At 43.3% G+C, this 27,924-nt stretch overlaps 1 protein-coding gene across 2 annotated transcripts in view; it reads right to left on the bottom strand.

Moving 5' to 3' along the window:
* Positions 1–18,453: 18,453 nt before the first annotated feature.
* The window catches only part of GSK3B (glycogen synthase kinase 3 beta), a 601,292-nt gene continuing 591,821 nt past the window's right edge, over positions 18,454–27,924 (bottom strand). For both annotated transcript variants that reach the window (XM_078656649.1, XM_078656648.1), the window contains exons 10-11: positions 25,220–25,318; positions 18,454–20,916 (exon numbers count right to left, since the gene is read on the bottom strand). In XM_078656649.1, coding sequence (XP_078512775.1) covers positions 20,849–20,916; positions 25,220–25,318 — 167 coding nt within the window. In that variant the 3' untranslated portion in view covers positions 18,454–20,848. The remainder of the gene's footprint in view (positions 20,917–25,219; positions 25,319–27,924) is intronic.

Genomic DNA, 27,924 nt, shown 5'->3' with positions numbered 1-27,924 from the left:
ACCCTTCCTGGGAGAGGAGACATGACACCTCTGCCCAGGATGGGCTTTGCTTCTGGACCCAGAGAGCGGAGGCTCTATTCAGGGATCCAGAAACAAGCCTTGTGGTGGCAAATGGCGGGCAGCCATTCCGGAACCACACCAGGGCTGGTCGCTTTTCAGTGGGCATCTCTAAGTTGCCCTCTGTGTTCATTTTACATTAAATCTTACACTGGCATTAGTGTGGGTTTAATGTGCTGAGATGTTTGCAACTAAACTTCCCAGGTTTTAGTAAAGCCATTATAGAGCTGTGGAGTTCTTAATGACCAACTTCCAGACCATATACTGTTTGTGGATGTACTACACTTACAATGTCTAAGAATGGACGTAGACACTGAAGGGGTACAGGGCTCATGTCACTGTACCCTCACCAGGGGGCTAGTGCACCCTGATAGAGGGGTGACTTACTTCACCCCAGACAGTGGGTGGCAGACATGGCACACAGGGTTAAATAATAGAACTTTTGAATTTCTTATTCCACAGTGGTCACCACGAACGTGGTAGAATCTCGTTGTAGAGACAGTACAGATGGTCCTTCATTGAAGGTATGAGCACACTGTGTAATATGGTGGTCTTGAGACGTTACTTTTCTTCCTTACCTCATTCTGATGGCAGTTTATTTTTTACAGAATGAGCACAATAGGAATATTGTTTACTATACCTTGAACAAAGGTGCAGGCAAGGAATTTTAGTTGGGAGTATCAGCTGTCAATTAGGAGATTCACCTTGGTTTATTTATGAAGGGCAGTAATAGGTCGGCGCCAATTATGTGATTGAAACTGTGCACATCTTTGAACCTTGCAACTTTCTATTTTCTTTGGCACATTTAGTGACATGTGGTCACACTATTTCATGCTGTTATGGTGTTTTTAATCTCTGGTCTTTTAGGCAGAAGGGTTTATTGTTGAATTACCTCTCTGATTCGTGCGAGTGGGTCTAGGGTCTGCTACTTCAAATATCTGCCGTTTCATCACGCATGAGCAGTATTCTTTAACATGCATGTGACTTTGCTTGATCAAGTTGCGTGCTCACAGAATCAAATATATGGATAGGTGATATTTCCTCCCCTTCATTATTGTACATTTACATTTTTTACAGGGGCCCCCGAAGAAGGGACCGAGATCCCGAAATGCATTGGGCAATATTATATATGTGAAACAACTAATTCCTACAACAAAATAATTTTTTTTGTTAAATAGGCCTTTATTCTTTGAATCCCGTTATTTTTTCATTGTTGAATATATCAGTATGAAATTATATGATGAATGCACATTAGTATTGACATTGTGTATGAATTATTACATTAAAAATGAATACAGAGGATTATGGTGGTGAAATATATCTTTTGATAGAGTCTTAGAGCTGTGCGGTCAGGTTACAAGAGTCGCATGAAGCATTGAACACCGGGATGTGTGCCATGTGGACTCTTCACTTTTCTCTGCACCAAAACATGCAGCCTGTAATGGCAGTGTATGGGTATTATCGTACATGGCCTCAAAGTGTGGAACAATAGGTGCTGCAGCCCTTGGAGGCCTTTCCTTGTCACAGTGCCCATGGTACCTTTTACAAGGGGCGTGCCTGTGGCCAGAGAGGTGCCAATCGTGGGTACAAAAGTACAGCTTTGGGAAAGAAGCCAGGCCCTGGGAACCTGACTGGTAGGGACCCAGGCCACACCAAGTCAAAGTGCATCATGTGTGTAGGAGGCTGGCTTAGTATATGGTGCACAAATATTTAAGTGAAGCATACTGCACTAAACCAGACAACCCTTATGGTGATATTAGTAGTCTTAGACAACTATAGAAAGCTCACAAAGTGGTAGCCGTGGAGAGCAGACTTCAGGCTTAGTCCAGATGCAGTGGTGTTATGTTATGTAAAGGTTCTTGTAAAGCGCAACTAACACCTAACGGTTTCTTGGCGCTGTGAGCAAAAAGGAGACAGAGAAGGAACTGTCAGGGCGGAAGAGAAAAGAGAGGAAGACCTAGTTGTATGCTCTGCGGAACAGATGGGTTTTAAGAACAGATCTAAAGTGAGTATAGGAAGTAGTGAGCCTGCATTCTAAAGGGAGGGCATTCCAGAAAGATGGAGCAAGAAATAAGAATCTAAGCCCTCCGTGTTTCTTTCCTCCTTCTTGGGGCAGCTGCCGGTAGACCTCAAGGTGGTGCTTGGAGGAGACTTCAACTGCCACTTTGAACCCCTTGAGGGCATGTCGGAGGGTGCCCTTACGGCTGAAGATGACTACTGGGGAGTCCCACCCTCGTCCTCCCCACATCCTAAAGCCTGGTCCCCCCTTGTAATACAACTTATGTCCCTTACCCTGAACTACGCACTGAGGGCTTGTAATGGGCGCACCATCTCCGATACTCCCTCAGTGTGCACTTTTAATAGGAGGGGTCATGAGTCGAGGTTAGATTATATTATGGTGGATATCTCACTCTGGCCTAAAGTCCACGATTTCAGGGTAATAAACAGGTCAGATAGCGATCATAATGCCCTGTGTTTAAATATCCAGCGGCCTCCCCATGCAGCGGGAAAAGTGGTAGAAAACTCAGGGGGAGAGGAGGGGGACTTGGTTCTTACAACCAGCAGGCGACGGGTTAAGTGGGGAAAACTTGTGAGCTCAGAAGAGGCCATTAGCAAACTATACGGGTTGGCAATCCCAAGGTTTATGGAGGTGGATGCACTGCTAAACGCACCAAGAACCCCGGAATACAATGAGAAACTGGGTGATATCCACCAGGGTCTTGTAAGAGATTTGGCTGAGGTATTCCACCCGTTGGTGCCAAATAGAAAGAAAAAGACCCATGTTCCCACCTGGTATACCTCCTCTTGTAGGGCAGCAAAGTCTGAGCTCATTGCTGCAATAAAAGAGGGGTCAAACAAGGCCAAGGTGCGTGCCCATAGGAAACACTATAAAACAGTGATGGCGTCTGCCAGGACCGAGTGGGACTGGAACCACTGGCATGATCTTTGTGATGCCCTAAAAGTTAGGGACTCCCGCAAATTCTGGGCCCTTGTTAATAATGGCACAGGGGAACTCAAAAATGCAGTAGAACCTAATATTGCCCCCGAGGTTTGGGAGGCCCATTTCGGGGAACTTTATCAAGATACCAATCCTTGTCCTGTCACGGCTCTGGATGCACCTTGTGGCATACAGGACCGTGAATTGGAACTATCCCTGGGGGAAGTGGAGGCAGCCCTGAAGCAACTACCACCGGGGAAGGCGCCGGGTCTAGATAGGCTACCTGGGGATTTGTTTAGGCACCATCTGGACATCTGGGGCCCTTACCTCCTTATTCTTTTTAATGCCATCTTAGGAGGTATGACAATTCCCGGGTCGTGGCTGGGGGCAGAGATTGTTCCGATCCATAAGAAGGGATCTACTCTGCTCCCCGCCAACTATAGGCCCATTAGCCTAATAGATGTCCCCCAAAAGCTCTTTGCGCGCCTCATCCTTAATCACCTCCTGGACTGGGTGGAGGAAAATGACATCATGACCCCCCTCCAGGCTGGCTTCAGAAAGAACACGTCGACCATGGATCAGATCTTCCGCCTTCTTCTCCTATATTGGAAGACTGTCACCATAGAGGGTGGAAGACTGTACATGGTCTTCGTGGATCTGAGGTCAGCCTTTGACTTAGTCCCTAGAGGGAAACTCTGGGAGGTTTTGCGGAAGCTAGGAGTGCCCCCACACCTTCTTAGTACTATCATCAGGCTCCACGAGAACAACTATGCCCAAGTAAGGTGTGGGAGGGATGGTAAGCTCTCAGGCAAATTCCCTGTCCTTAGAGGAGTCAGACAGGGCTGTGTCCTGGCGCCAACCCTCTTCTGCCTCTTCATTAACAGTGTCATTCAACACCTTGACACTGTCGAGGACAATGACGCCCCGGTTTTGGCAGGCAGGAGGGTTCCGGCAATCATGTTTGCTGATGATACCCTCCTGCTTTCCAAATCCCCCATGGGGATCCAGAGGATTGTAAATGGTTTTGGCCTTTTCTGTCGGCAACACGGGTTGGAGGTCAACACAGAAAAAACTAAGTTTATGATCTTCAATCCCCCTGCCAGAACCAGACCCAACCCAAAACTGGGGGAAGTTAGTCTTGAAAGGGTCTCGACCTTTGTCTATCTGGGGGTAACATTACAAGAAAATTTGGCCTGGGACTGCCAGATAGCGAGATCAAGGCTGAAGCTATCCCAGTTAGCGGGCGCACTCCTGAAGGTGGCAAATAAATCCACCTTTAAGCCTGTAAGCCCGGCCCTTGAAACCTATAGAACTCAAGCGAAGGCAGCAGCCATGTATGGCAGCGAGCTGTGGGGTTACAAAGCAGGGAAGGCATTGTTAGCGGTGGAAAATACATTCTTGAGACGCCTACTTGCTCTCCCGCAGGGAACGCCACTCCTCCCCCTAAGATTGGATCTGGGCTTACACTCCATCGCTGAAGATCTTTTATCTAAACCCGTGAAGTTCTGGCATCGGATATGGTCCACTGAGGAACTACATCACTATAGACAGGACCTTATCCATGTACTGAGGTTGAATGGCAGTAACAAAATCCCCTGGCTGGCTTTTATTAAATCAGAATTGTTCAGTTTGAACTTGCCAGACCTCTGGGATGATCCAGTTCAGGGTTGTCAAAGGATCACACGCAAAACTCTTGCCCAGCTGTACAAAAACAAAAATTTGGCTAACATGGACAATGCTCATAGCACCGGCACCCTGACGAGTCGTTTTATGGAGTCCAAAAATTCTTACCTTTTTGAATCTTTTATGGATTTTATTTTTCCTCTTTTGGCGAGGAAATTGTTCCTGCAATGGAGGTTTGGCACACTCCCCACCAAAGTATTTACCCACAAATGGCTCACTGGGGGTGACAAACTCTGTCCTTGTTGTAAAACCAAGAACGAAGATGATCTGCACATAATGTTTGTTTGCCACGCATACCAGAATCCCAGGAAGCGCTGGATTGCACCGCTGTGCCGAAACCTGGGTTTTCGGGAATACCTACAAGCATACAGGGTTATGAAAACCAATACCCTAGGACACATTGTTTTTGCGGTATCAAAATTCCTAATGGCAGCTTGGTTAATAAGGAAGAAAATGTCCCCCTGAATTGGTGCCACTGTGTTTCCTTACCTCATGCAGACCCTCTAGCCTTTTTATATGTAAATTTTTTGTAATATATGTATTCCATTTTACTGTGTATTTATGTACTGTATTTTACTGCATCTTTTATGGCCCAGGCGGCCGAAATAAAGAATTTTTGGAATTGGAATTGGTTTCTTGCGTTTGAAGACAGGTGTCTTGAGTAAGGCCAAATGAGAAGAACGGAGGTAGCGGGGAGGAGCATAATGGTGAAGTAGAGAAGAGATGAATGACGGACCAAGGCCGGCCAGGGCCTTGAAAATGGTGCAGCTTGTTTTACCAGAACTAATCATGTAGTGTAGATTAAACGAAAAAGAACCACGCAGTGTAGTTATAAAAATAATTATATTTATTATACACACTCATGAACACATTGGTAAATCTACTGCCCGGAGATCTCAACACAATACACACAATATTTCAAAAGTAGACCAAGTAATTAGCAAAAATACACAGTGGTCTCCCGGGGGCGACCAAACCATATAAACTTTAATGCAAACTGCGACTTGTCCGGCCTCTTGGATTCCCTACCTGGACGAGTAGTAGGAAATGTGCCAGGATTTACTCAGGAAGTGGAGGTTTGGACCACCAAGCTCTCTGGGGTAGGATGTTGCTTCAGTAAACTGGGGTCCCGTGGGGGTGGGGTGGTGGGGACAGCAATCATCCTGGTCACTGGAGCCCCTGGGCAGGGTTTTGACCAGGTCCCAAACAGGGGAAGCGGTTCTGGGGGGTGGGGGTTCATTCCTGGCTGAAGCACCTCTGTCACGACATTAGTCTTGAATATCAAAATGAGAGAGGAACAGAAAGGCTAGTTCCCTTCCCCGAGGAATATATATACATTCAAGATGAACTAGCTAATGTTAAGAACTGTGTGGTTTGTCAGGGAAAGAAAAACTTTTTCTTATGACGGCCCTCACCCACCAACCTAGTTGGTGGCATGCTTCATCATCGGGCCCCACCCGGTGGCGGATGTGTCTGGAGTGCTGCACTCGCTAAGGTGCACTATAGGTGCACTACAGGTAGAGGGTTAATGCCCAAAGCAACCAAGTAGGTCATAACGAGGGTCTGGACCTGTGGTGAAAATGCACCAGCCAGAACCCGTTGCCGGATACTCATGAGGTTCACCTTGTCAATCGCAAGAGTTGATCTCGGGAGGGCATTAACCCTCTACCTATAGTGCACCTTAGCGAGTGCAGCACATAATTGGTCATCCTAATTTAATTTTTTGACCACTCACTTTATGCACATTAGGTCCTGAAGAAAGCCAGATCAGTTTCAAGGCCTGGCTGAAACATGTCGACCACAATGGATGTGGGAGATCATTGCTAACTCCAGACACATCTGCCTTGTTTTTATTACTGCCAAAGGCCCACTTATAAAATAACCCCCGTGGGTAAAGGTACCCGAGGACAGTTTTTTTAACTCACACTCTCACACAATCACAGCACACACGCCTCAAAAACCCGGTCCGCTGTAAACAGGCGTCGTAGCACGCTCGGTGCCACCGGGTGGGGCCCGACGATGAAGCATGCCAGTCAATTCCTCACACAAGTTCATGTTTGGGTCTAGCGGCTGGAATTCTTCAGGGTCCAAGAGCCCCTCCCAATCTTCCTTAAGTCCCTGTGTATAAGAATAGGGCTCTAGCTCCAGCCTGGAAGGCATGTCTCCAGTTGACATCCGCAGACAATCCTCCCCCTCCATGTTGGAGTCAGGGATGAGAATGTGATGGCACTGCCTTTGGCATCAGGATGGTGGAGGTGGTATGACATGACCAGCACCAGTCCGGGGTCATCTGTACATCCAAGGGGTCTGAATAAAGACGGGGATGGAACGGCTGGCGGAGGGGCGCCTCCCGAACCCGCAAAACCCGAAGTGGCATCAGCGGGAACCCAAGTATGAGGTGCATCGCATCACTAAACGCTCAAAGTTGGGTGGGGGCACTCTCAGAAACAGGGAGGCGTGGAGCCAGCCCAGGTCGTACCGCAGAGCTGGGCCTTGAATGAGGATACTCACTCATCTGGTCGGATGGTTTCAACGGACATGGTGAAGTCGAAGACCTCTTTGACTTCTTGCTTTTCTTGTGGGACTTACCAGAAGACTAGTTCGAGTGCGATGAGTATCTAGGGCTCTGCGATCCTTCCTGGGACCTTCCTATCAACCAAAATCGAGACGATTGTGGCATCGCACTTCGAGCGGCAAGGAGCTTGAGGGATTGCTCCCTCAAGACCCTGGGGTGCATGTCGTCACAGTTGATGCAGATCTTGGAGTTGTGGACACACTCAAGACACACGCAGACAGACGAGGTACGGGTCTGTCACAGACATCTGTCGATGACAGGCACTGCAGGGCTTGAACTCAACTTTTTAACTGACATACCTGCCACACCCAGAGAATGATTCTCAAAAAAGACTTGGGCAAAAGTAGAATAGAGTCAGTCAAAAAGTGACTGGCGAAAGCTAAAAATTTGTGCTGACTGGCATGGAAAGAAAAGAACTGACATCAGCGTGCTGGGGTGGCGCCTATTTAAGCACCACGCACATCACTTGCGGGGCAGATGATGCCACTCAGACCCAAACCCACCTAACCGTGCACAAGGGTACTGTTACGCCTGGGGATAATTCTAAGATAAGGAATCTACAACTAGAAGTCTCTATCAGGTCTCTCATATACATTGGGGATGCATGACCATCTTAGACTTCTGGATAGAACCTTCATTGTGACTCACAGCCTCTTTGCTGGGCAATCATGATACTAGGTTGTATGTGGATCTAGGATATTCTTTGTTCAGAACTGTCACTTCTTCCAGTTATTTAAGGGACATGAGGAATACGGACAAGTATTTTGGAAGTAGATTTGTGTTGTGCATACTAACTGAACCATCTGAACATTTAACTTGAACTCTAAGACCGTAGGATTATCACTGAAGGTTATAATGAAATGGAACAGAAAGCATTTGTAATATATATATATATCTATCTTACAAATGTTATGCATTCTGAATGTGTGTACTTTATTCAGTGCTACAATAATGCCAACGGGAATAGTAAAGCTTGTATTCACAGAATATTAATGTAGAGTGACTTACTTTACAGTGCCACAGATTTCAAGCCACAACTAGAACTCTTTTTCCACTAATGTGTGTAGTGAGAAAACCTGTGGTAGTTATCCAATCCGAGGTATTCAATTGATAGAGAGAACATTGAACACATATTTAATATACTCACCATTTGTAGGTTTAGTTTTAAGAACAGCAAATTCTACATCACAGTACAGAATGTTGGGGGTTCAGCTGGAGGTTTCAGTTGTACAGTATGAGGCGCTCTCACAGTGCAAGCAATAGCGGTGATGATGGACAGATTGGGAAAAACTCTTACACCATGTATCAGTACTAAACCGCAGTTCACATACAGACGTGGTAAGACCCTATGTTCCAGATTAAGCCCAACTGTGCCTCCCACATACAACACCAATAACTGGTTAACTCCCCACATGAAAGGTTTCTACAAATGTGGTTGTTGTGGTGTGTGCAAGTGGGCAAGAAATAATACCAAACATTTCCTGGGCCACCACAAAAAGTAATATGAAATCGACACCAAGATAAACTGCAACACGAAATATGTAGTATACATCGTGGAATGTGTGTGCCACAGCCAGTACGTTGGCAGTACAATCAGGCCCTTGAAGGATCGCATCAGTGAACACGCCAGAGCCATGCATCAACAGGATCCTCACTACTCTATGGGCCTACACATAGCCAAATGTACAAGCCAATCCACACACAAAAGATTTGAATTCTATGGAATAGACAGTGCCAAACCAAACATACGCGGAGGAAACCGGGAACTCCGTCTTCACAGATTGGAAGCCACCTGGATAATGCGTTTGCACACAGTCAAATACGGCCAAAATTTAGACTCAGAACTAGAAAACTTCTTGGATACATAATCAATGCCTGAAGATCGTATCTTGCAGTCTGTATCTCCTTCTTCCTCGTTTCCTTAGGGATTTTCAAATACCATTTTTCCTTTCTCCTCCTTCCTTATTCCTATTATACATCCATGACCCGTGGATACCCAGTATATGCTCACATGATGAGACACCTGTTCTTATACTCCCTACAGCAATCATACCCAATTGTTGTGCATTTTCTTGTTTCATGAATTTCTAATTTTTCGATTGTTGACACCCTTATTACCATACCACATGATATACTTGACAACCTTCACTTATATGTGTCTTTCACCATACAAACAATACAATGTTCACCTTCAATTCATGCAATTTTGTTGACATCCTTATCACAAGATTCTCTATTTTTCTATTGTGTAATACTGCATTACTTTCTCCAGATGTGATGTTCAACCGTTTATCTAAATATGCTGCTCAACCGGTTCGTGTAATATGCAAAGTAACATTGGCCGTTTTGTAAAAATATGATCCCTTTTTCCACTTTCTATTCACCGCACTTCATTTCCCCATTTGCCCCATTCCCATATTGTCGCTACTTCCTGGCACAACGCTGCACTTACTCAAGCGTCTCCTTCCGGAGTTAGCGCTCCAGTTGTTTCACAATCCTACTCTCCCTACTTCCGGTTTTCACTGCAGTACGTGCACGTGATCTCCACTTTCCTCACTACTTACGTGTGGACCCACAGCCACCACGTCTTCCTTCATCCACCGCCACACCACGGCCAGGAGCATTCTCACCGTTCCCAGGTAATTGGCCAACCCGTAGGCGGCCTTAACAAGCCCTTTTTTTTTTTTTTTTTTTAATCGATTGATATCACATTAGCAATCCAGTTCGAGTGAATCCGCCGTGGGCCGTCCGTGCCGAATATTCTTTCGTAGCACATGTATTGGCAGCTTATCAAGGACTGCACAAACGTCGCTTTACGTCTATTGTACCTAGGATATCAATTATCTGTTCCCATTACATTGGCCAGATTTTCTCCATTCAACTTGACTGCACTATTGTAAGACTAATCGCCCATCACAATTGCCCTGACAAAGCTCCCGTGGTTGGGGAGCGAAACGCGTTGGCTGTCTTGTGCACTTTGAGAAATAAGAAAATAAAAAGAAAAAATAATTTTTGAACAAACTTTGGGTTCCGTTGATTGACTTTGAACTTGGTGCTGCCTCCATTCTTTCTTGAAATCCAGATTATGACCCGTTTTTTTCTGGTTTCACATAGGACAGCCCGTAGCATTCGTACCCGACTGCACGGCGGCCCCATGCTCAGCGTTTACACTCGCTGACCTCTACTCCATTGGATTGTTTTACGTACTTCACGTTACCCCGGTGAGTTTGGTTCCTACCCTCATGTGACCCCGCTTCTCCCCTTTGCATTTGCCATGTGGCCATTTCTACATCCCTCGTTATTTCTAAATACATCCCTCTCTCATTTCCCTACAGATATTCATTGCGCCTTCTACAGGTACCTTGACTTTATTAACAACGTTTTGGGGATCATGTTTTAGTCTTGAGCTCAATGATTGTATCTATGATGTGTAACCCATGAATATTATCGTTTTTCTATTTGTTTACTTATGTGTTATCCAATTATAATGTTTTCCCGCGCCGCCAGTAAGACCAGGAAATTTTGATTCTAGATCAGATAGTTTACGTTCATTACAGCTATGTTTTGGCGTTCTACTGACATGTTATTTTAAGGGTGTTCGTTTCTTTATAAAATTATTCTCAGTTCTGGTTATAAGTGCATCATGCTGTCATTGTTACTATGATAAGTCATGCGCACGTTTATAAGCACACCTTGTTTACATACTGTTTCCCTCCTCCCTGGGGTTAATTTTCACTGCGTCATGTTTTGTGTGACATATCGGTCAGTCACCTATTATTTCGTGACCTTAATCCGCTGTTTTTCCATGATACATTATACATGTGTTGGTAACCACAGTTGCACATTCACGCGCTCTCTTAGGTTTTGTACCTGCATGTGCGTCCGCGTGTTTCCAACTTGCTTTGCAAATTGTTTGCATGTTTATCATTTGGGCCCACTGACCCTCTCAGGTTGCCCTACTCACCATCATTCGTCCATGGCCATCACTGGCATCATCAGAATTTGGTAGCTTCGTTTCGAGATATATTGCACATCCCCAGACTATTCTCCACTGCGCACTCACAATTCACCTGACCAATACCAGACACCATCACATGACTACATTGCATGTTACTCTTTTTACACAACCCACCACTGCATGTCACATTCTGCACTCACTGTCTTAACCAGAGAAGTTTCTCTTTTTCATGCTTATCATTTTGTCATTGCCCTTATTATTTGGACTGCTGCTATAAGTCCGTTTTCTCATTACAACTATGTCTTACAGCCCTGATGAGTCACAGTATTCACCCTGTGATGAAACACGTGTCGGCTGGCGTTTGCTAAACAAAGAAAAGAAATAAAGACTAATACTCAACACTACAAACTGTATTCAATTTATCAACGACGTTCACTTTTCTCTGTCATAAAAACTACCATATTACCGATACTGCTTTGATCATACGTGTGCACAGTACCTGTTTACAGTACAGAATGTTGGTTGCACAACTATGTCATGTATGTATGTCCATTAACTGTCACAATGTAGTGCAGGACTAGTGTGGCCCGTTAATGGACATCTCTTATTGTCTTTAGACAGTTCGCTACGCTTTGCAGACCAGTGTGTCCAGCAGAAGGGACAGGTTAGAGTGGTGGAATGTAAATGTCTTGGATTCTTCTCTTACCCCCACTTTCCATGTTTACCAATGGCTCTCATATTCAAACAAGTTGTAATCGTCCAAGCCCAACACTAGATGGCAGGAGTATGCAGAGCCTGTGTATCTACAGCCACACATGCTACGAACAGGACATTTCTCAACCCATATAAAGAAATTTTGGGACAAGGTTTTGCAATGAATTGGGAATAATTATTTCTGGGAAAGAACCACACTGAAGCATCATCACCATAATGCTTCCCCAAGTCATCAATACTGCCATTCACTACTCAGTTGGAGTAGTTATTTTGCAGTCCTTCAAGGCCAGCATAGCTTTCAACTGCATGAGTGTTTCTCTTCGTTTTGGGTGAGCTTTATAATCTGGATGTATTGCAAACTGTGCACAACTACTCATCATTTTCCAAAAGCAGGCACAGAATACATTGTATACTCGTCGCTGATCGCTAACTTATGATGGAGCGTGGACAAAATATAAACGGTGCCCAGGTCATTGTAAACTCACTGTGAATGCTTTAAAAAATAAAAGCATTTATAGGACACAGTTATACTTACAGGTCCTGCTAGGACAATGTTATGAATTAGTGTCCCTGTTTCACATCAAGGATGCATTGGGAAAAAAAAACCTCCAAATATTTCTAACATTTTCTTTCAGAGTTGCGGATTCTAGTAACAAAAAGTTAGGGAAGAGAGTACTTTGTAGATGGTATCAGCATACACCAGTATGGGGTAATTCTGAGGTTATGGTCGACGTGACAAAGGGTCCGATTACAAATATCATTGACAAGATGTCCAGAAGTCACTTTTAGAATAAACATTTCAAGTCAAACTGCTAGACAGCTGCACGCAAAGAACAGATTTCGAATGCAAAAGTCTACAAATAATTTACTAGTATGCAAGGGGTGCCCAACTCCTGCAGGTAAAAAGTTCATTCTCCAACACCAGGGAGGTGGATTTTCTCCAGTAATCGCTTTGAAACGCCCTCCTATTGGACAACTCTAAGGAAGAAAACACTCCGTATTTGCATGAGCTGTAAAATGTGTCTCGGGCCATTTTACATTCCCATAAATATTACATGAATAGTATTAGCATCCTTAATTCCCATATTATATATACCTTTGCAAACTTATGTCAGTAAGTGGCATTTTAAATAGGCCTGGGCGGAGTTCTGCTACACGGAACTCCGCGAATTGACGAAAAAAACTTTGCAGCGCTACGCGGAGTTCCGTGAGCTGCGGACTGCGAAAAGGTGCGCTGCTTTTGCTTATTTTTAGTGCCAGAGTTTGTCCTGCCCTGTAAAATCAGCACGGACAGTACCACGCGCAGCAGAAGAGGGTGCTGCTTCCTTCTGCCGCTCGAGCAGATGTTCTACTCAAGCGGCAGCTTCCACAATTAGCGCGGCAGGTATCTCAACTTGAGCAGTAGCGACCTGCTGCCACCGCCTACGTTGAGAAATCTCGCCTGGAGGTGGTTTAACATATGATGTTTCTGTGTTGCACTCACCAACTTAACATTGGCGAGCTGCGCCAGGGAGAAAACTTTGCTCTGCAGCCTTTCGTAGAGTTTTTTGGAACTCCGTGCTGAGTGGGCAAAGCTCCATGAACTCCGCCGGCAGAGCAGAATCAGTCGCCCATCCCTAATTTTAAAGGCTTTGATACTCAAGAGCTCCAAGTTTCACCAATGCCCTCTGAAGTAGAAGCAGGATGTCTCCATAAGGATGAAGGAAATACTTAAATTTTTGTCTACCAAAAATAGTAATCGTTGGTGTGGGAATGCACAAAGTCAGCACACAATTTTTTTCTTACCATTTTTTTATTTTGTTTTGAGGCTAGCCTACTTATTAATTAATGCAAATTACAGTACCAGTTAACTATTTTGGAACAGAGTCACACAGAGAACAAAATGTATTTACAAAGGAGTGAGGAGGAATATAAGGGAGGGGCGATATGAAACATTAAGCAATACTTTTCACAAAAAAAGTTTATATTCAAAATAAACAAAACATTCAGTCACAGGCATTCAAGTAGTAATGCTATACAGGATTTCTTTTCCTTTAATCAAGACAGATTCTTGCCCAAGTGTATGCAATGGTTTGTATATAACCCACAATCATCTTTTTTTCTTATAGGTATTTTAATCTTTTCTTTTGGCATGGGGAGGGCAGGTGGCTACACGATCAAGTGAACCTTTTGCGATACAATAATGAACGGGCACTTATTACAGGCAAGCAATAGAAAGAAGTTGATGAGAAGGCTATAGCAGACCTAAAACTCCTTGACCTGATGACAGACTTCCTGTTTTTGGTTTATTTTTTCCACCACGTAATTTTGCTTTTTTTTTTATTGCGTTTTTGTTTTGCAAAACTAAGATGCAAAGTTCAAACAACATTTTTCAAACTTTTCTCTTCATTTCTACCCATCCAGCCCACTCCCCCCAAAGTCTCTGTAACAATGAACAAATCCAGAGCAAACATTTATATCATAAAGGCAGACCCCCCAATTTTGATGTGTTGCTGTGCTTTTACATTCAGCAACATAAAGAGTGGAAGAGGCCTACCAATAGGTGTTCAGAAACCTCCCTGAAGGGGAAATTCTGCTACTCTTTTCCTTAAAAATGTTTCTTCTTAATGTAACATACCGCAATGAGATTACTGGAAATGTTCCGTAAATTTACACAATGAATCTAATTCATATTTCTCTAGAAAGTCCTAAAAGGGACAGAGCTTGGGTTTTAACCCAAACAGAAGGCATATAAATCATGCTGGAGAAGACTACGTCTAGACGAGACTATGGGCTGGTGAATGGCTCAAGTCTGTGATAGCAACCTCCAGCTTACTGCCTTATGACCACTGTAAACTTTTTATTGACTACACTATACTTACTATGAACCACTGGAGTAGACAAAGCTTTAGAAAAAGAAACACCTGCTTTCAAACTCTTGCTTTATCTATTGTAATGGTGACCAATCGAGTACTTTGCAATAATGGCAGATAAACTGTGGAAAGAGGGGGGCTGGACGTCGAGCCTAGTCCTGGGGACTTGAAGGGACTATGCCACCCTGTTCAAAGGCTAACCAAATGTTAGAAGTGGACACAGTACATGGGTTAAAATACTATTGCTCAAAAGATAATGCCCACCCTGCCATCACTGGCCACGACATGTGGAGTGCTGCCTATATCATGGATGTGAGGTCTTGTAAACGGCTACCTTTGGCTTTTGTATGAACACAAATATAAAGTTTTGATCTGAAGCACAGTCATTTAAGAACCACCCAGTACAAAATGCAAAAACAATCAAAAATGTTGTCAAAAAAAAAAAAAAGAAATTTGAAAAATCTTGCTTACATTTAACTCTGAGCAATTACAAAAAAAAATGGTTTAGATCAGGTTTGGGAAACACAAATGAGAGAGGATCTGGAGTGTTTACTTTTCTGGTCATATCCCTGGAGGCTTGTTTCATCAGACAAAATATTTGGCGCTGTAACTGGAGTGTTGTGCAGTAAACGGAGCTGGAGGGAACGGCATGGAAAGGGTCAGCTTGGGGCAGAGAAGACTTTAGTGTATGTAGGGAAGACAGCTTAAAGGACAATTGGACAAAAGCTACACTCACCACGTTTATATGGGTATTTTGTGGCCCTACAAAGAAAGGCAAAGAGGAGCACAAGGGAAGTCACAGCTTCTTGAGCCATAGACATTTAACTGTTTGGGTAAAGTGATCCCTCAATGAACAATGCTTTCTTTTGAAGGAAGGCAAACTGCAAGTTGTTTAAGAAATCCGCCAAGGAGAGCCTCAAGAAAAACTAATTTTAAAACGTACTTACAGATATGCAAAAAGTGGGTAACAATCTGAAACCTGGATAAAAGTGACATGGTAAGTGAAATGGTTGACTGAAATATCTGAAGGTGGGTTACTTCTTCCTCAGACTGTTGAGTATGGCAGCAGCAAAAATCTGTCAGCGCAAATGTGATCTTGGACTCAATGAACAGATAGCCTTTCTGTAGGTGTTCGTCCAGAAGACAGCCATTAAAAATTACACATGAGGGAGAGGGGAAATTCAAAATACAAAAACATCTTTTAAAACTAAAGAAAGCGAAGGCACTCCAAACTATATATAGATACACTGTACATTGCTTTCGCTATTGTTACAATAATACAGGGTGCAACCTACTGTACAAAGTTAAATTATATGTCTTTAAAAAAGCTCTTTTTATGTATCAGATAATAAAACTGTCCTGAATGGTAACTCCTTAATAACAGTTCCAGGGTCTGTATAATTATATACAAAGAAGAATAACAAAACAAAAGTGTAAATCCCCACAAATATTACATTAAGTAGTAAGACAATGTACACGCTTGAATTTGGTGGGGAGCTTTATATATTTACAAAGCACTGTTTCGTCTTTCTCTTATCAAGGACCCATACAGAGGAGGTATAAAATAATTTGCTGGTCCCTGGTAGAGAGAGAGAGAGACAGGATAACCTTTACACCAACTCCTCAAGCAAAATTAAAGCCTTACAACTCTGCTTCTGAGAAAAAAGCTTCCTAAAATCGTACACAAGTGACATTTATAACAAAGTTGGCTATACAGTGAAACCTGTAATTGAGATCATGTCTTCACAACATGTACAATGACACAGACCACTTCAATAAATAATCCAGAGATAGCATGTCACAAAAGGCTTACCGGATCCTAAAACACCTGCATAACACATCATACATGACAGGACCCATGCAAGCAGAGCTCACACTTGACTTTGAATCGCTGGCGAATTATGAATCCAGTAAAAGTGCAACCCCTGTGAAAACAATCCTTATTACGGAGACTCCTTCTAAGTAGGAGGCCATAGATACAAAAACATCTGCCAACAAACACGTATCTACAGAGTTTCCTAGAAAGAGACTGCCAACAAAAGACATACTCCGAGAAAAATATACCTGCCTCTGCAGACCGACCCACGCTAGACACCTGAACGCCAACACCACTCCTGGCCATATAAGGACACTTGGCTAAGGCGGATGGTTGGTGGAAAGAATAATAGACAATAGAGTGAACATTGTATTTGCGCTTCACAGATTTTCAGCTGTATTTGGTAGAGCAAAATAACACCAATGAACGGAATACTAGTATGTGATCTGAAAGAGCGAATGTACGGGCAGAAAAACCCATAAATCATGAAAGAAATCGGTCTCCTGCCTATCTGTACTGTGCTACTGTCTTAGGCACACAGACACCAAATCTCATATACTTCAATGACCGCTTTGCGTAGCTAAATATTCACATAGCACAGGAACCTCTTCTCTGTGCTCCAGAAATCCAGGACACAAGGCTGATGACACAATTACCACTAAATGAACAAACAATACACCTTCAGCAAGCAACACTGCCTGTTTGCAAGATAAACTCTATCACCCTTTGACAGCATTAACATTAGAAGGGGCAGAGAGCACGGGCTCGGTCCACAGAAAGCAGCAGTTAAAAGAAGATGTAGTACCTTAAGTTAAACATAAAACAAACGCAAACACAAACTGCACTTCTACAACTTTATCACTGCACTTTAGCAAGGCTCAGCAGGCAATAAGGTACTACTCTACAGAGATGCGCATACTTCATTGGCAAGGACAGGGGCATGTCACCATGGGCTTCCAATAGCGTCCCAGCCAAATTCTGCCCTTTTGATTGCCACCAGAATAATCGCTACTGGAAATAGAACCTACTGCAATTCTCTAGGGGTTAGAAACGTGACAAAACGAATGAGAAGTGGAACTAGGAAACCTGGCCTCGTCGAATATTGGAATTGTCAGGTGCAGCACTGCCCACTCTCTCTGTATTAAACAAGGACACACGAAGCCTTTAGGATCAAACGTCAATTAGAGCTTGGACAAGGTAACTCCCTAGTCACCTCCTGATGTCTGCAGGCATGCATAAAGTGAACCTATCAAGTGAAGAGGAGGGCCTCCCTGAATGGTAGCTCTCCGCTAACCTAGGGTGGGATGAACTACTTCGGCTGTGGACTACTGGCCAAGAGATTTTAGTTACTGTGATACAGTCACCTTCTGCTTACCACTATGAACAGACAATACAACTCAAAATCATAGAAACAAAGTCAAAATAAAAGCACTGGTTCGGTAAGCTACAAGACACCAACCACCAGACGGAATTCATTCCAGCACACTCTAAAAACAACTGGCAAATTAGAAATGGTTTTAATGTTGCAACAACAATCAAAATGTGTTTAGGTCAAAGAGCATAAACCTGTAAAAAGTTTATCTTTAGGACTACACTGTAGTTGTGACAGTGCAGTCATAAATATCAGCATTTTAGTCTTTCACACTGGGATTTCTAGGAGCGTACTCTGGGACAAACAAATCATAGCCTGGCAGAACACCACACGTTTTCTCAAATAAATGAGATTAGCTATATAAGGCCGTCCGCCACTGGAGTCACAAAAGGGGGCATAGTTACTACATACATAAATATGTATATATATATATATATGTATGCCTTTTTTGCAAACAAATCCATAAAAGCCATCAAGATACATAAGTGTTTATATTGTAAAGATGCATATATTTTTATTCTACCAATGACAGATTTGCGCAAGACAATATTTCACATGCAGCAATAAATAAAAGTGATAAAAACAAAGGTGATGATAAAGTAAAATTAAATACAAATTCTGAATTTAATTTAAAATTCAACAATGTATATGTGATTTGCAAGCCTGCCTTCCAAATGTTATCAATAAAAAACATTGAACATAAAAGAAGCCTGTAGAGTTACAGTTCACATTGTAAAAACCGAGGAATTGACCAAGCAGCTGAGGCACATTTCACAAAGTGCTTTGTGGTTGGTGAGCACACTGCCCTCTGTTGGACACAATGAATCAAGATTGAATTTGATGGCCAATTATCTTTCAGCACAGCAGCTTGAATTTGGGATTGATGTTTGCTACATAACGCCTGGCTGTTTGAGCAGTAGATGACATTGGAACGTTTGGATAGTCGGTGATAGAGAACCGTCCCTGAGGCCTTCATACAAGGATTACAAGACAACCTTGGGACTGAGAGAACCAGTGCCACCACAAAAATATCCGCAGATGACTGACTTTGCAGTGCAGTCCCCCATTCCTGCATCAGTGGACAGCCAAGCTTGTATCCGAAGATGATCCTTAGTTTCACAGCTTGATCCAGAAGCTGATAGCTAAGTGACACCTAAAATGAAATGGCCTACACTGCAAAACTCCTGACACCTACCCTGGCTGGTCACTGTATAACCAGGATCTGCAAGCCTAGTGCTGCCAGGTGAAGATTCTCTTCTTGGGCTGTACATTACAGGTTCTGACACCAATACCCAGAGAGCGCCCAACCTGGACTGTACAGCAAGGCTGCTTAATTGTAGACAGAGCGAACAAGCTGTAGACATGGACTGCACAGCTCTAAGTCCATCCAAGATGAAAATAGACCCTGTGGAAAACGCTCCAAATATATTCTGAAACATCTACAAAATTCAAATTTCCTAGTTGACCAACTCATATCCACCCTAAGGCCAGTATAATTATAAAAGTGCCTAGAAGAGAATCAATTTGCTGCACTGATGTACAGAGTCCCGAAACCAAACATGTTTGTCAAGAATCACACAGTGTGGGACTTGTATAGCTAAACACTGCTTCGAAATGTTCAGACAAGCTAGTACTGTCCTCAAAGAGCCAGAGAGTTAAAAGTTTGGAGTAGGCTATTTCCTAAAGTTCGCTTCAACAGAATGGCAAATAAGAGAATGAGGTTTGCTCTGTAAAGAGCTCCATAAATGTCTGGACATGCTTACATATCTATGGAATAAACGTATATTGGAGTATATAAAACAAGCGATGGGGACAATGTGGTACATGATGGTATTTCAGAGAAACAAAGCATTTACAGTGGAGAACCTTGATAGTATGAGGTGGCATAATCCAGGTGTTTATGGTCCAGTATTTACGATAACTTTAAAATAAATAAAAGGTGTTATACAGACAACCGCAGGTTGCAGTACGCCATCATTGCAACCACAGCAGGCCACTGGATAACCACATGCTAACAAAGACCTCATTGATGAGCAAGGCTTTCCTGACAAATTACATTTAGAAGTTGGTTTCTCCACCCATCTCCGTCATAACAGCAAATCCCTGCTGGAAGGAATTTAGGTCAATCACCAACATCTCAAAGCTTAGTGCCTCAAGCTGGAGGCATCATGTGTTCCATTTCATGACTCTTCTCATCTTCATTTCTCACCCAGCCCCATTCGCATTGAGAAACAGAACTACCCACATTGGAAAATGTCTTCTTTTTCACCCCATCTGTGCTTTTTTATTATTTATCGAACGCCCAAATGTCGTACTGTGCATGGACAAAAGGGACTGAGACTTCATTTTGGGAAAAGGCAAAAAGAGAGGTTAAAAACAGCTTCAGGTAAAATCGGCAAGTGTGTCTGTGTTTCTCTTTGCTGGGAATGGTGGACTAAGGGGGAGGTGAGCATGAGGCAGAACCGCCAGAGTCCACTGCCACTTACCCTCCGTGTAAGGATTGTCTCAGGAGAAAAGCATATGGCCTGGCACTTGTTCCTCTTTGGCTCCAACCCCGACTTTGTCCTCCCCCCTCCACTCACATCAACATCCCCACAGATTCAGCATACAACAAAGCTGGCTTGTATTTATACATATTTTACAAGGTTAAATAATAATAACAACAATAATAATAATCTGTTTTCTTAAAAAAAAAATGGAACCACTAAAATGAACAGGAAGGGGGATTTTTTTCTCCATTTTTTCAGGTTTGCGTTTTAAATATTTGCTCTCAAAACGTGACCAGTGTTGCTGAGAGAGACTCGAAACTGGCCTTGTCCCCACCCTCCAGTCCTTCCAATCCCCGTCCCTCCCACTGATGTGCAGCTGCGGTTCTGGATGGAATCAAGTTGAGTTTGAGGCGGATGCTGAAGCGGTATTGTTGGTCTGACCACGGTCAACTGTATTTGAATCTGTAAAATGGAAAAAATGATTAACAATATTTATGGGGACAAACGCAAAAAAAACAAATTTTCAGGCACTGCTAATGTGTGTTAATGTACATTCATTTGATTTGCCTACATCAAACTGTAAGCAACCAAAATTACCAATTCAAATGGTTGGATGCGTCAGTCACCAGATGGGAGGCAGAGTCACACTCATCCTTCTCATGCAGTGAGCGGAGTCCAGGAAGTGGTAAGGAGACAGACTAGTGCTCTCTCTTCCCAAAACAAAAAGTTGTTTAAAAAACGACTTTCCCTTTCTGTGATTACTGTCTTTGCATGTGGTTGTTACAGTTTAAAATTGTAGTTTTGACCTACCTGTGATTGCCTATTTTATCACCTGTTTTGTGTTTTAAACTTGTGGTTTTCCCCGGACCATGATAGCTCCCATTTAACGTGTTGAATTGTGGGATTTGAAGTCCAACCTCTGTAGTTTATCCCTCTCATTCCTTGGTGACAAAGTGAAACCAGCCCCCCTGCCTCCTCCCACCCAGCAACAGAGATATTCTACACCAGAGGGTGCTTCTGTGAGCTGTTTAAACTGTTTACTGGGGCCTGTGCACTTCGTTTTTTGGCCAGCAGAGGGAGTAAAGTGTTATTCAAACAGTATTGTTAGATTTCAAATTAGCGAGGCCTTTACCTGTAGTAGTCCAAAGTATGGATTGAATCTGTCTTTCTCCTAAAAGATTCTGAACAGGAAAATCAGTTTTTAACTCCCTGGCCAGCAAACCTTGTCTGAGGTGTCTGGTACATTATATGGTCTGCTAATGGTTGGTACATGTGTACACTGATTGGTAGTTGTATCTGGTGTTTCTATTGGATTAGGGTTGATGTCCTCATTGGTTGAGTATTTGAGGGTTCTTATTGGTTTCTGGGTCTGTGATTCAATCAATGTAGGGTTGGCACTAGGGCTAGGATTTCTATTGGAAGTAGGGACTAGGGCTTCCTATGTTATTGGTTGTTGGGAGTAGGGTGGGACTAGGGCTAGGATTAGGCCTTTAATTGAAAGTAGCGACTAGGGCTTCTGGTGTGATTGGTTGCTCGACTAGTTTTTGGACTAAGAGTAGGGTTAGGCTTTCTACTGGAAGTAGGGACTAGGGCTACCTGTGCCATGGGTTGCTTGGACTAGGGTTGGAACTACTGGTAGGGCTACGGTCTATATTGGACGTAGAGACCAGCTTTTTTTTTTAAAACTGATTGGGTGCTTGGACTAGGGCTAAGATTGGTTGTAAGGTCCCGGTCTCCTATTGGTTCTAGATTTAGGGCTAGTGTTGTGATTGGATAGTGTTAGGGCTAAGGTTCCCATTGGCTGAAGGGGTCACCTGATTACTAGGGCTATAAGAGGCCAGGCTTAGGGCATCTCAGACCGGGCGTCGAGGCTAAGGGCGGAGAGGACAAGGGCAGTTGCCTGTTTGATCCTGTTAAGGGCGGAGAGGACAAGGGCAGTTGCTTGTTTGATCCTGTTCGAGACTGGTTGGGACTAGGGCCAGAAATTATGCACTTTTTCTCATTTAGCAATACACAGCCCACACCAACCACATCCACAAACGGAGCAACACACTCACAACAAATGTACACCACGCACAACACTATGTACAGAGTAATGTACCAGCATGCACCACAATATATAAGCAATTGTTTTCACTATTGAAATGTACCTATCTTTGTGTATTACTTTGAATAAACATGTAAAATAATATAAGAGAAAAAAAATAAAGAAATAAAAATCATCTTTGGTCTACATGTACATACTTCCATTGTGCATCTCTGTACCTTCTATGTACTTGGACCTGTATGTCTGTTACTTTTCTCCTGAAAAAGCATATCCAATGCACTACCCTATTTCTCATCCTATACATCTATCAATACATCTTCTACATCCACTCTCTCATTTATCCCAAACCCCATACCACTACTATGATCGCCAAAATAACCCTTTCTAAACTCTCTCCTACTCTACCCCTCCTTGCATCATCTGACACCTCTTTTTACTATACTGATCCCCTAAAACAAACCTTTCTAAACTCTTCCCTCTGACTCCTCCCCTCCAAAACTCTTTTTACTCACCCAAAAGCCTCCTCCTACTGCTAAGACCTAAAAAAAAAATCAAAAATCCTTTACTCTTTTATCCCTCCTCTATCCTTTTCAATCAAAATGAACAGACTAACATGTTCACTTCTCAAATTCCATATTCAACTATACCAATATACTACCCAAATAACTGAATAACATATCCACTACTAAAATTACTTGATGTTTTACTATACTAATTTTCAACACTAATCCTTTATGGGTTCCGGAGTGGCGTGCTACTCGCCAGAAAAGCACTGCAACACCCATCAGGGGAACAAGTGCTATATGAATGCAAATCTTTCTTCCCCTTTTATCCCTCTTCTATTCTTCTCACTCCAAGTAACTGACTAATATCCACCACTGAAATTACCTCACATTTCACCATATTAATTCACCACTAATCCTTTATAGGCTTCCTGAATGGCATGCGTCAACAAGCGCTATATAAATACAAACCTTTGTCCTCCTCTATCCTTCTGCTACCATTCCAAATCCAAATAACTGACTAACCTATCCACCACTTAAAATGTACTTGCATGTTTCACTATACTAATTCAACACTAATCCTCTATGGGTCCCGGTGTAGCGTGCTACTCGCCGAAAAAGCGCTTTGACACCTCGTCAGGGGTAGTAAGCGCTATATAAATGCAATTACAATACAATACAATACAATGATATGTGCCTCATAGACTTATATTTTCCAATACAAGAAGAGGCGGACAGCAATGTGGTTTGTACATTGTGGTCTTATTTGCATTCACTAACAGTAATTTTCTGTCATTTGCTGAATTGACTATTGTGATAGGTCTTCCATGGTCTAGTTCTTTACAAGGCTCCTTTCTTTAAACATTAAAAACAGAACTGTGATACCATTATTTAGTGGTGGGGAAAAGCCTTTTAACTTGTTTGGCAGAATTTCCAGAGGAGTTTGTGGACTGACGTCAAGAATTCTCCTTTGAAGCCGACCATCCATGAAAGTGGAGACACTTCATGACATGGGTGATTTGTTTTTGCATAAGGGCTACTATGAGTACCTGCTGATTTTAATCATTAGGCAAACATCAATGCTTTCTGCAGATTCTGCAGAAGCTTTGTGCTGACCAGGTCTGTACCCTGTTTGCTTGTCATACTGGAAAAATAAGATGTTCCGATTCTGTATAGTATTACAGGATTTAAAACCAGGGGAAGACGGCAGACCCAACATGCAGTTTTATCAGCAATAGACAGAGCAATATGACCCCCAGAATATCGCCTTTGTTAAAGTCTCAATACACATATAGCAATTAGGCGATGGATTCTAGTACACAAAATTAAGTATTGCCTGCTCTTAGCATCCTTCAATGAACTCTGTTTTAGGGTTCTGAGGTATGTTTAGCATATTCAACTGCTAGAAAGTGGAGTCTTCGGGTTTTCTCTGCGGTATTCCTACTGGACCAACCTGCATGAATGCAGAGACTCCTCTCTGAAGGTCCTGGGAGTTTTCAAACCAGCCGCAAACATATGTTGGACCTTAAGTAAGAGCTAATCAAGTTTGATCGTACGTGGGTAGTTTGCACAATTACAGTAGTATTCACTAACTGTTGGTAAGAGTAATACGCACCAATTCTGGCAGTGATTATAAACGGGTTGTATAAGGAGGGTAGCCTGGCTGACAGGATATATAGTAAACAGTATTAGACTAGCGTTTTTTTTTCAAAGGAAACACGTTCTGTTGACATGTCAGTGGCTTTTATTACAGATTTAGAGGATGGCCTTATGCACAAATGATGTGCTAAGGGTTTGATTATATTTCCACTATTTCTAGCCGCTACTATAACAACCTACAGGTACAGATATTACAAGTTAGGAGAAACTTCTTAAACACACTGAAAATTACAAATATGTTTTGCAAATATGCTGCTGAGAGCTTTCTTGTCAATTCTTCCTTTTGAATGAAGTTTTCTTTCAGTGTTCGTTTTGTTGAAAGGGGAAGTAAAGAGATGGCCGTTCTAGTGCATGGGGATTGCATGTAGCAGCCTCCTTCTGCATGGTTAGATACATTTGTGTTTTTCACTGTGGTACTCTGATGGAATCCTAACGTAGGCAGGGGAGGGAAAGATAATGTTGGGCTATTCTTAATGCAATCTCAGCTAAAGACACAGAAGACAAACTTGTGTCAGCTCTTGTCGCACTTAATACAAAGAAAAATCCCAAATCTTACCAGATGTTGCTGTAGCATTCGTAGGGGTTGAAGCAGCAGCTTGATTCCGAGTATGGGCAGGGATCAGGATGGAGTGCAGAGAGGGGTTGCTTGATAGCTCTGGGAAAGAGACAAAACAGTACAAACCTATTAGCTCGCTATTAATGCACACAGAGTAGATAAAAAAAATAATATAAAGAGACATGAGCACTAATGTGGGACGCCATGGTGGAGAGATTAGGACCAATTCTAAAACTGGTCTGGCTCGCCTTCTTGAGCCTGTGTCCATTATTAATCACTGTTGTGTAATACATTTCTTACACTCCTCTGTGTTAGGCGTAAGGCTGCTCGCCCACACTACCACTCCTAGAGCACTTTGGGTTTTACATTGAGCCCTGTACACTTTAGGGAGACCCCTGGACTCTGTGTACGGTATTACCACCTAGTGGCAATATCATATACAGAGCCAGCTTCCTACATAGGTGGTGCATGCAGCGTGGGGTACAAGACTTGGACATTTGTTGTACCACTTGATTGATAATGGATTTCACTGAGAAAATCTAAAAATTGTCTTTAGAGAGAATTTTCTTTTATCAATTGTCGATTTCCCCCCAAATTTATTAAAAATAGTGTTAGGGCCTTGGTTAAGTCAAACCACTGTTTTAGAAACTTAAAAGACTGTAAAGTAGTTAGGCCTTAGAAATACTTGAGTTTTTTCAAACCTCTTATAAGAACCCGCTTACTGTAAACACCATGACTGATACTGCAGGAGGGAGCATCCAGTAGCTCAACCTGGGTCCCTATACACATTTTAAAGTTTCTCAACTTACAGATTTGAGCAAAGCATGGAAACTTTCCATTGGTCCTAAACCAAATAAAGCTCATCTCCTGCAGTTGCTGGCAGATAATGACAAGATCCTGGCAAACAGAACTTCCCCCAATGGAAAAGAAGAAAAAGAAGACGAGGAGGTGGAGGGAAGGGGGTGGGGATTGTCACTGCTTTCACCACTACCCCCTCAGATAGCAACATCGGTGGTGGTAGTGACCTCTGTAGTGTACCAGATGAAGCAGGCACTAAAGATGCAGATCTTCAGAAACTGGCTAAGGGGATAGCTCTAGAAGCTAAATTCCTAGCCATAGAAAAAAAGAGCGGAGATAGGCCTAGGACGCTCTCTGGTGGCAGCAAAATAATAAATAGCGAGGTAGACTTTGACTCCAAAATCCCCAAAGGGATTGTCCCTAAATATTTAGAGGGTGATGATACACAAAGTGGTTCACTGCATTTTAGAGAGCCTGTCTGAGTAGACAAGTTCACAGGAAGCTGTGGAGTGCTATCCTGTGGGAAATGATCTCAGGAAAGTGCAGGGATAGGCTTCTGACACCTAATGAGAAAGATGCTACATCCTATGACCTCTTGAAGGGTACTCTCATTGAGGTCTTTGGATTCAACACTGAGGAGTATGGGATCAGATTCAGGGAGGCCAAGACAACCCAAGGCCAATACTGGGTAGATTTTGCAGATTACTCAGTGAAAACATTAGGAGGCTGGTTGAGTGGTAATAATGTACATGACTTTGAATGGTAGTATAATTTGATTATGAAGGAGAACCTTTTTTTTGTGTAAAATTTTTATTTTGAATTGCAGAAGAGAACAAACAAAGGGCTGCGGAGGAACCGCACAGTACTCAAGAGCAGGGTAAAATCAGTGTCCACACAGCAGCAGCGTGCCAAACTATATTACAAGCATATCCAGTCCAGGAGCGAGACAACGTAGCAATTAGGACCACTGTACAAAGCGTACTACAAGCCTATCAGTAGGCCAGGCCATCCAGGACAGCCAGTGCTGCAATATGCTGGACCCCAATCCCTCATATTCCACACAAGCGGTGCAGATACTCAGTTCGAGGAACCTCCACAGCCCAAAAAACCAAAACAACCAACTGTCCTATCCCACCCCTTCCCTCCCCCCTGGTGGTGACGCCATTCACTCAACACTCAGTCCACATCTATATTACACTTGAAAGAGGTGCATCGACCTCAATGAAGCCGGACATACCGCCGAGGGTAACCCCTTAGAAAGAAAGTGAACCAGGGGACCCCACTGAAATCGGAAATTCTTATACTGGCCAAGGAAGATGTCCGCCACTCTTTCCAAACTGAGCAACCTCCATAGTCGCGCATGCCACAATGATACCGCCGGGGCATCCTTCTTCTTCCAGGCCGCAGCCAGCGTGAGCTTCGCAGCGCCGAGGCATAGCCACAAATTTTTTTTATCTGCCCTGGTCTGATAAACAAGGCCAGGGTCACGCAGCCCTAGCAGGACACAAGCCATAGAAGCATCAATGGGATAAGACAATATGTCCTTTATATGGGAGAGGATTTCCTCCCAGTACGGACGGATCACCGGACAGTCCCACCAGATGTGGCGGAAGTCTCCCAGAAGGCCGCATCCCCTCCAGCACTTATCCGAGGTCGCCGGGAAAATGCGGTGAAGCCTAGTCGGGCACATATACCATTGCATGACCGTCTTGAGATGGGCTTCCCTCAGGTGCAAGGAATGGTTAAAGGTCGTCAGGTCACGCCATAGCGCCGACCATTCCACATCCGAGACATCTCGCCCCAGCATTTCTTCCCATTGCCCCATATAACGAGGTCGAGGAGCTATCGTCGATTGAAGCAACAACTGGTATATGAAGGAAATGGCCCCCTTCATGGCGGATGTCCGT

This window comes from Lissotriton helveticus, chromosome 8 (genome assembly GCF_964261635.1).
Source record: "Lissotriton helveticus chromosome 8, aLisHel1.1, whole genome shotgun sequence".
NCBI classification, from domain to species: Eukaryota; Metazoa; Chordata; class Amphibia; order Caudata; family Salamandridae; genus Lissotriton; species Lissotriton helveticus.
This window is presented reverse-complemented; position numbering and strand designations above follow the sequence as displayed.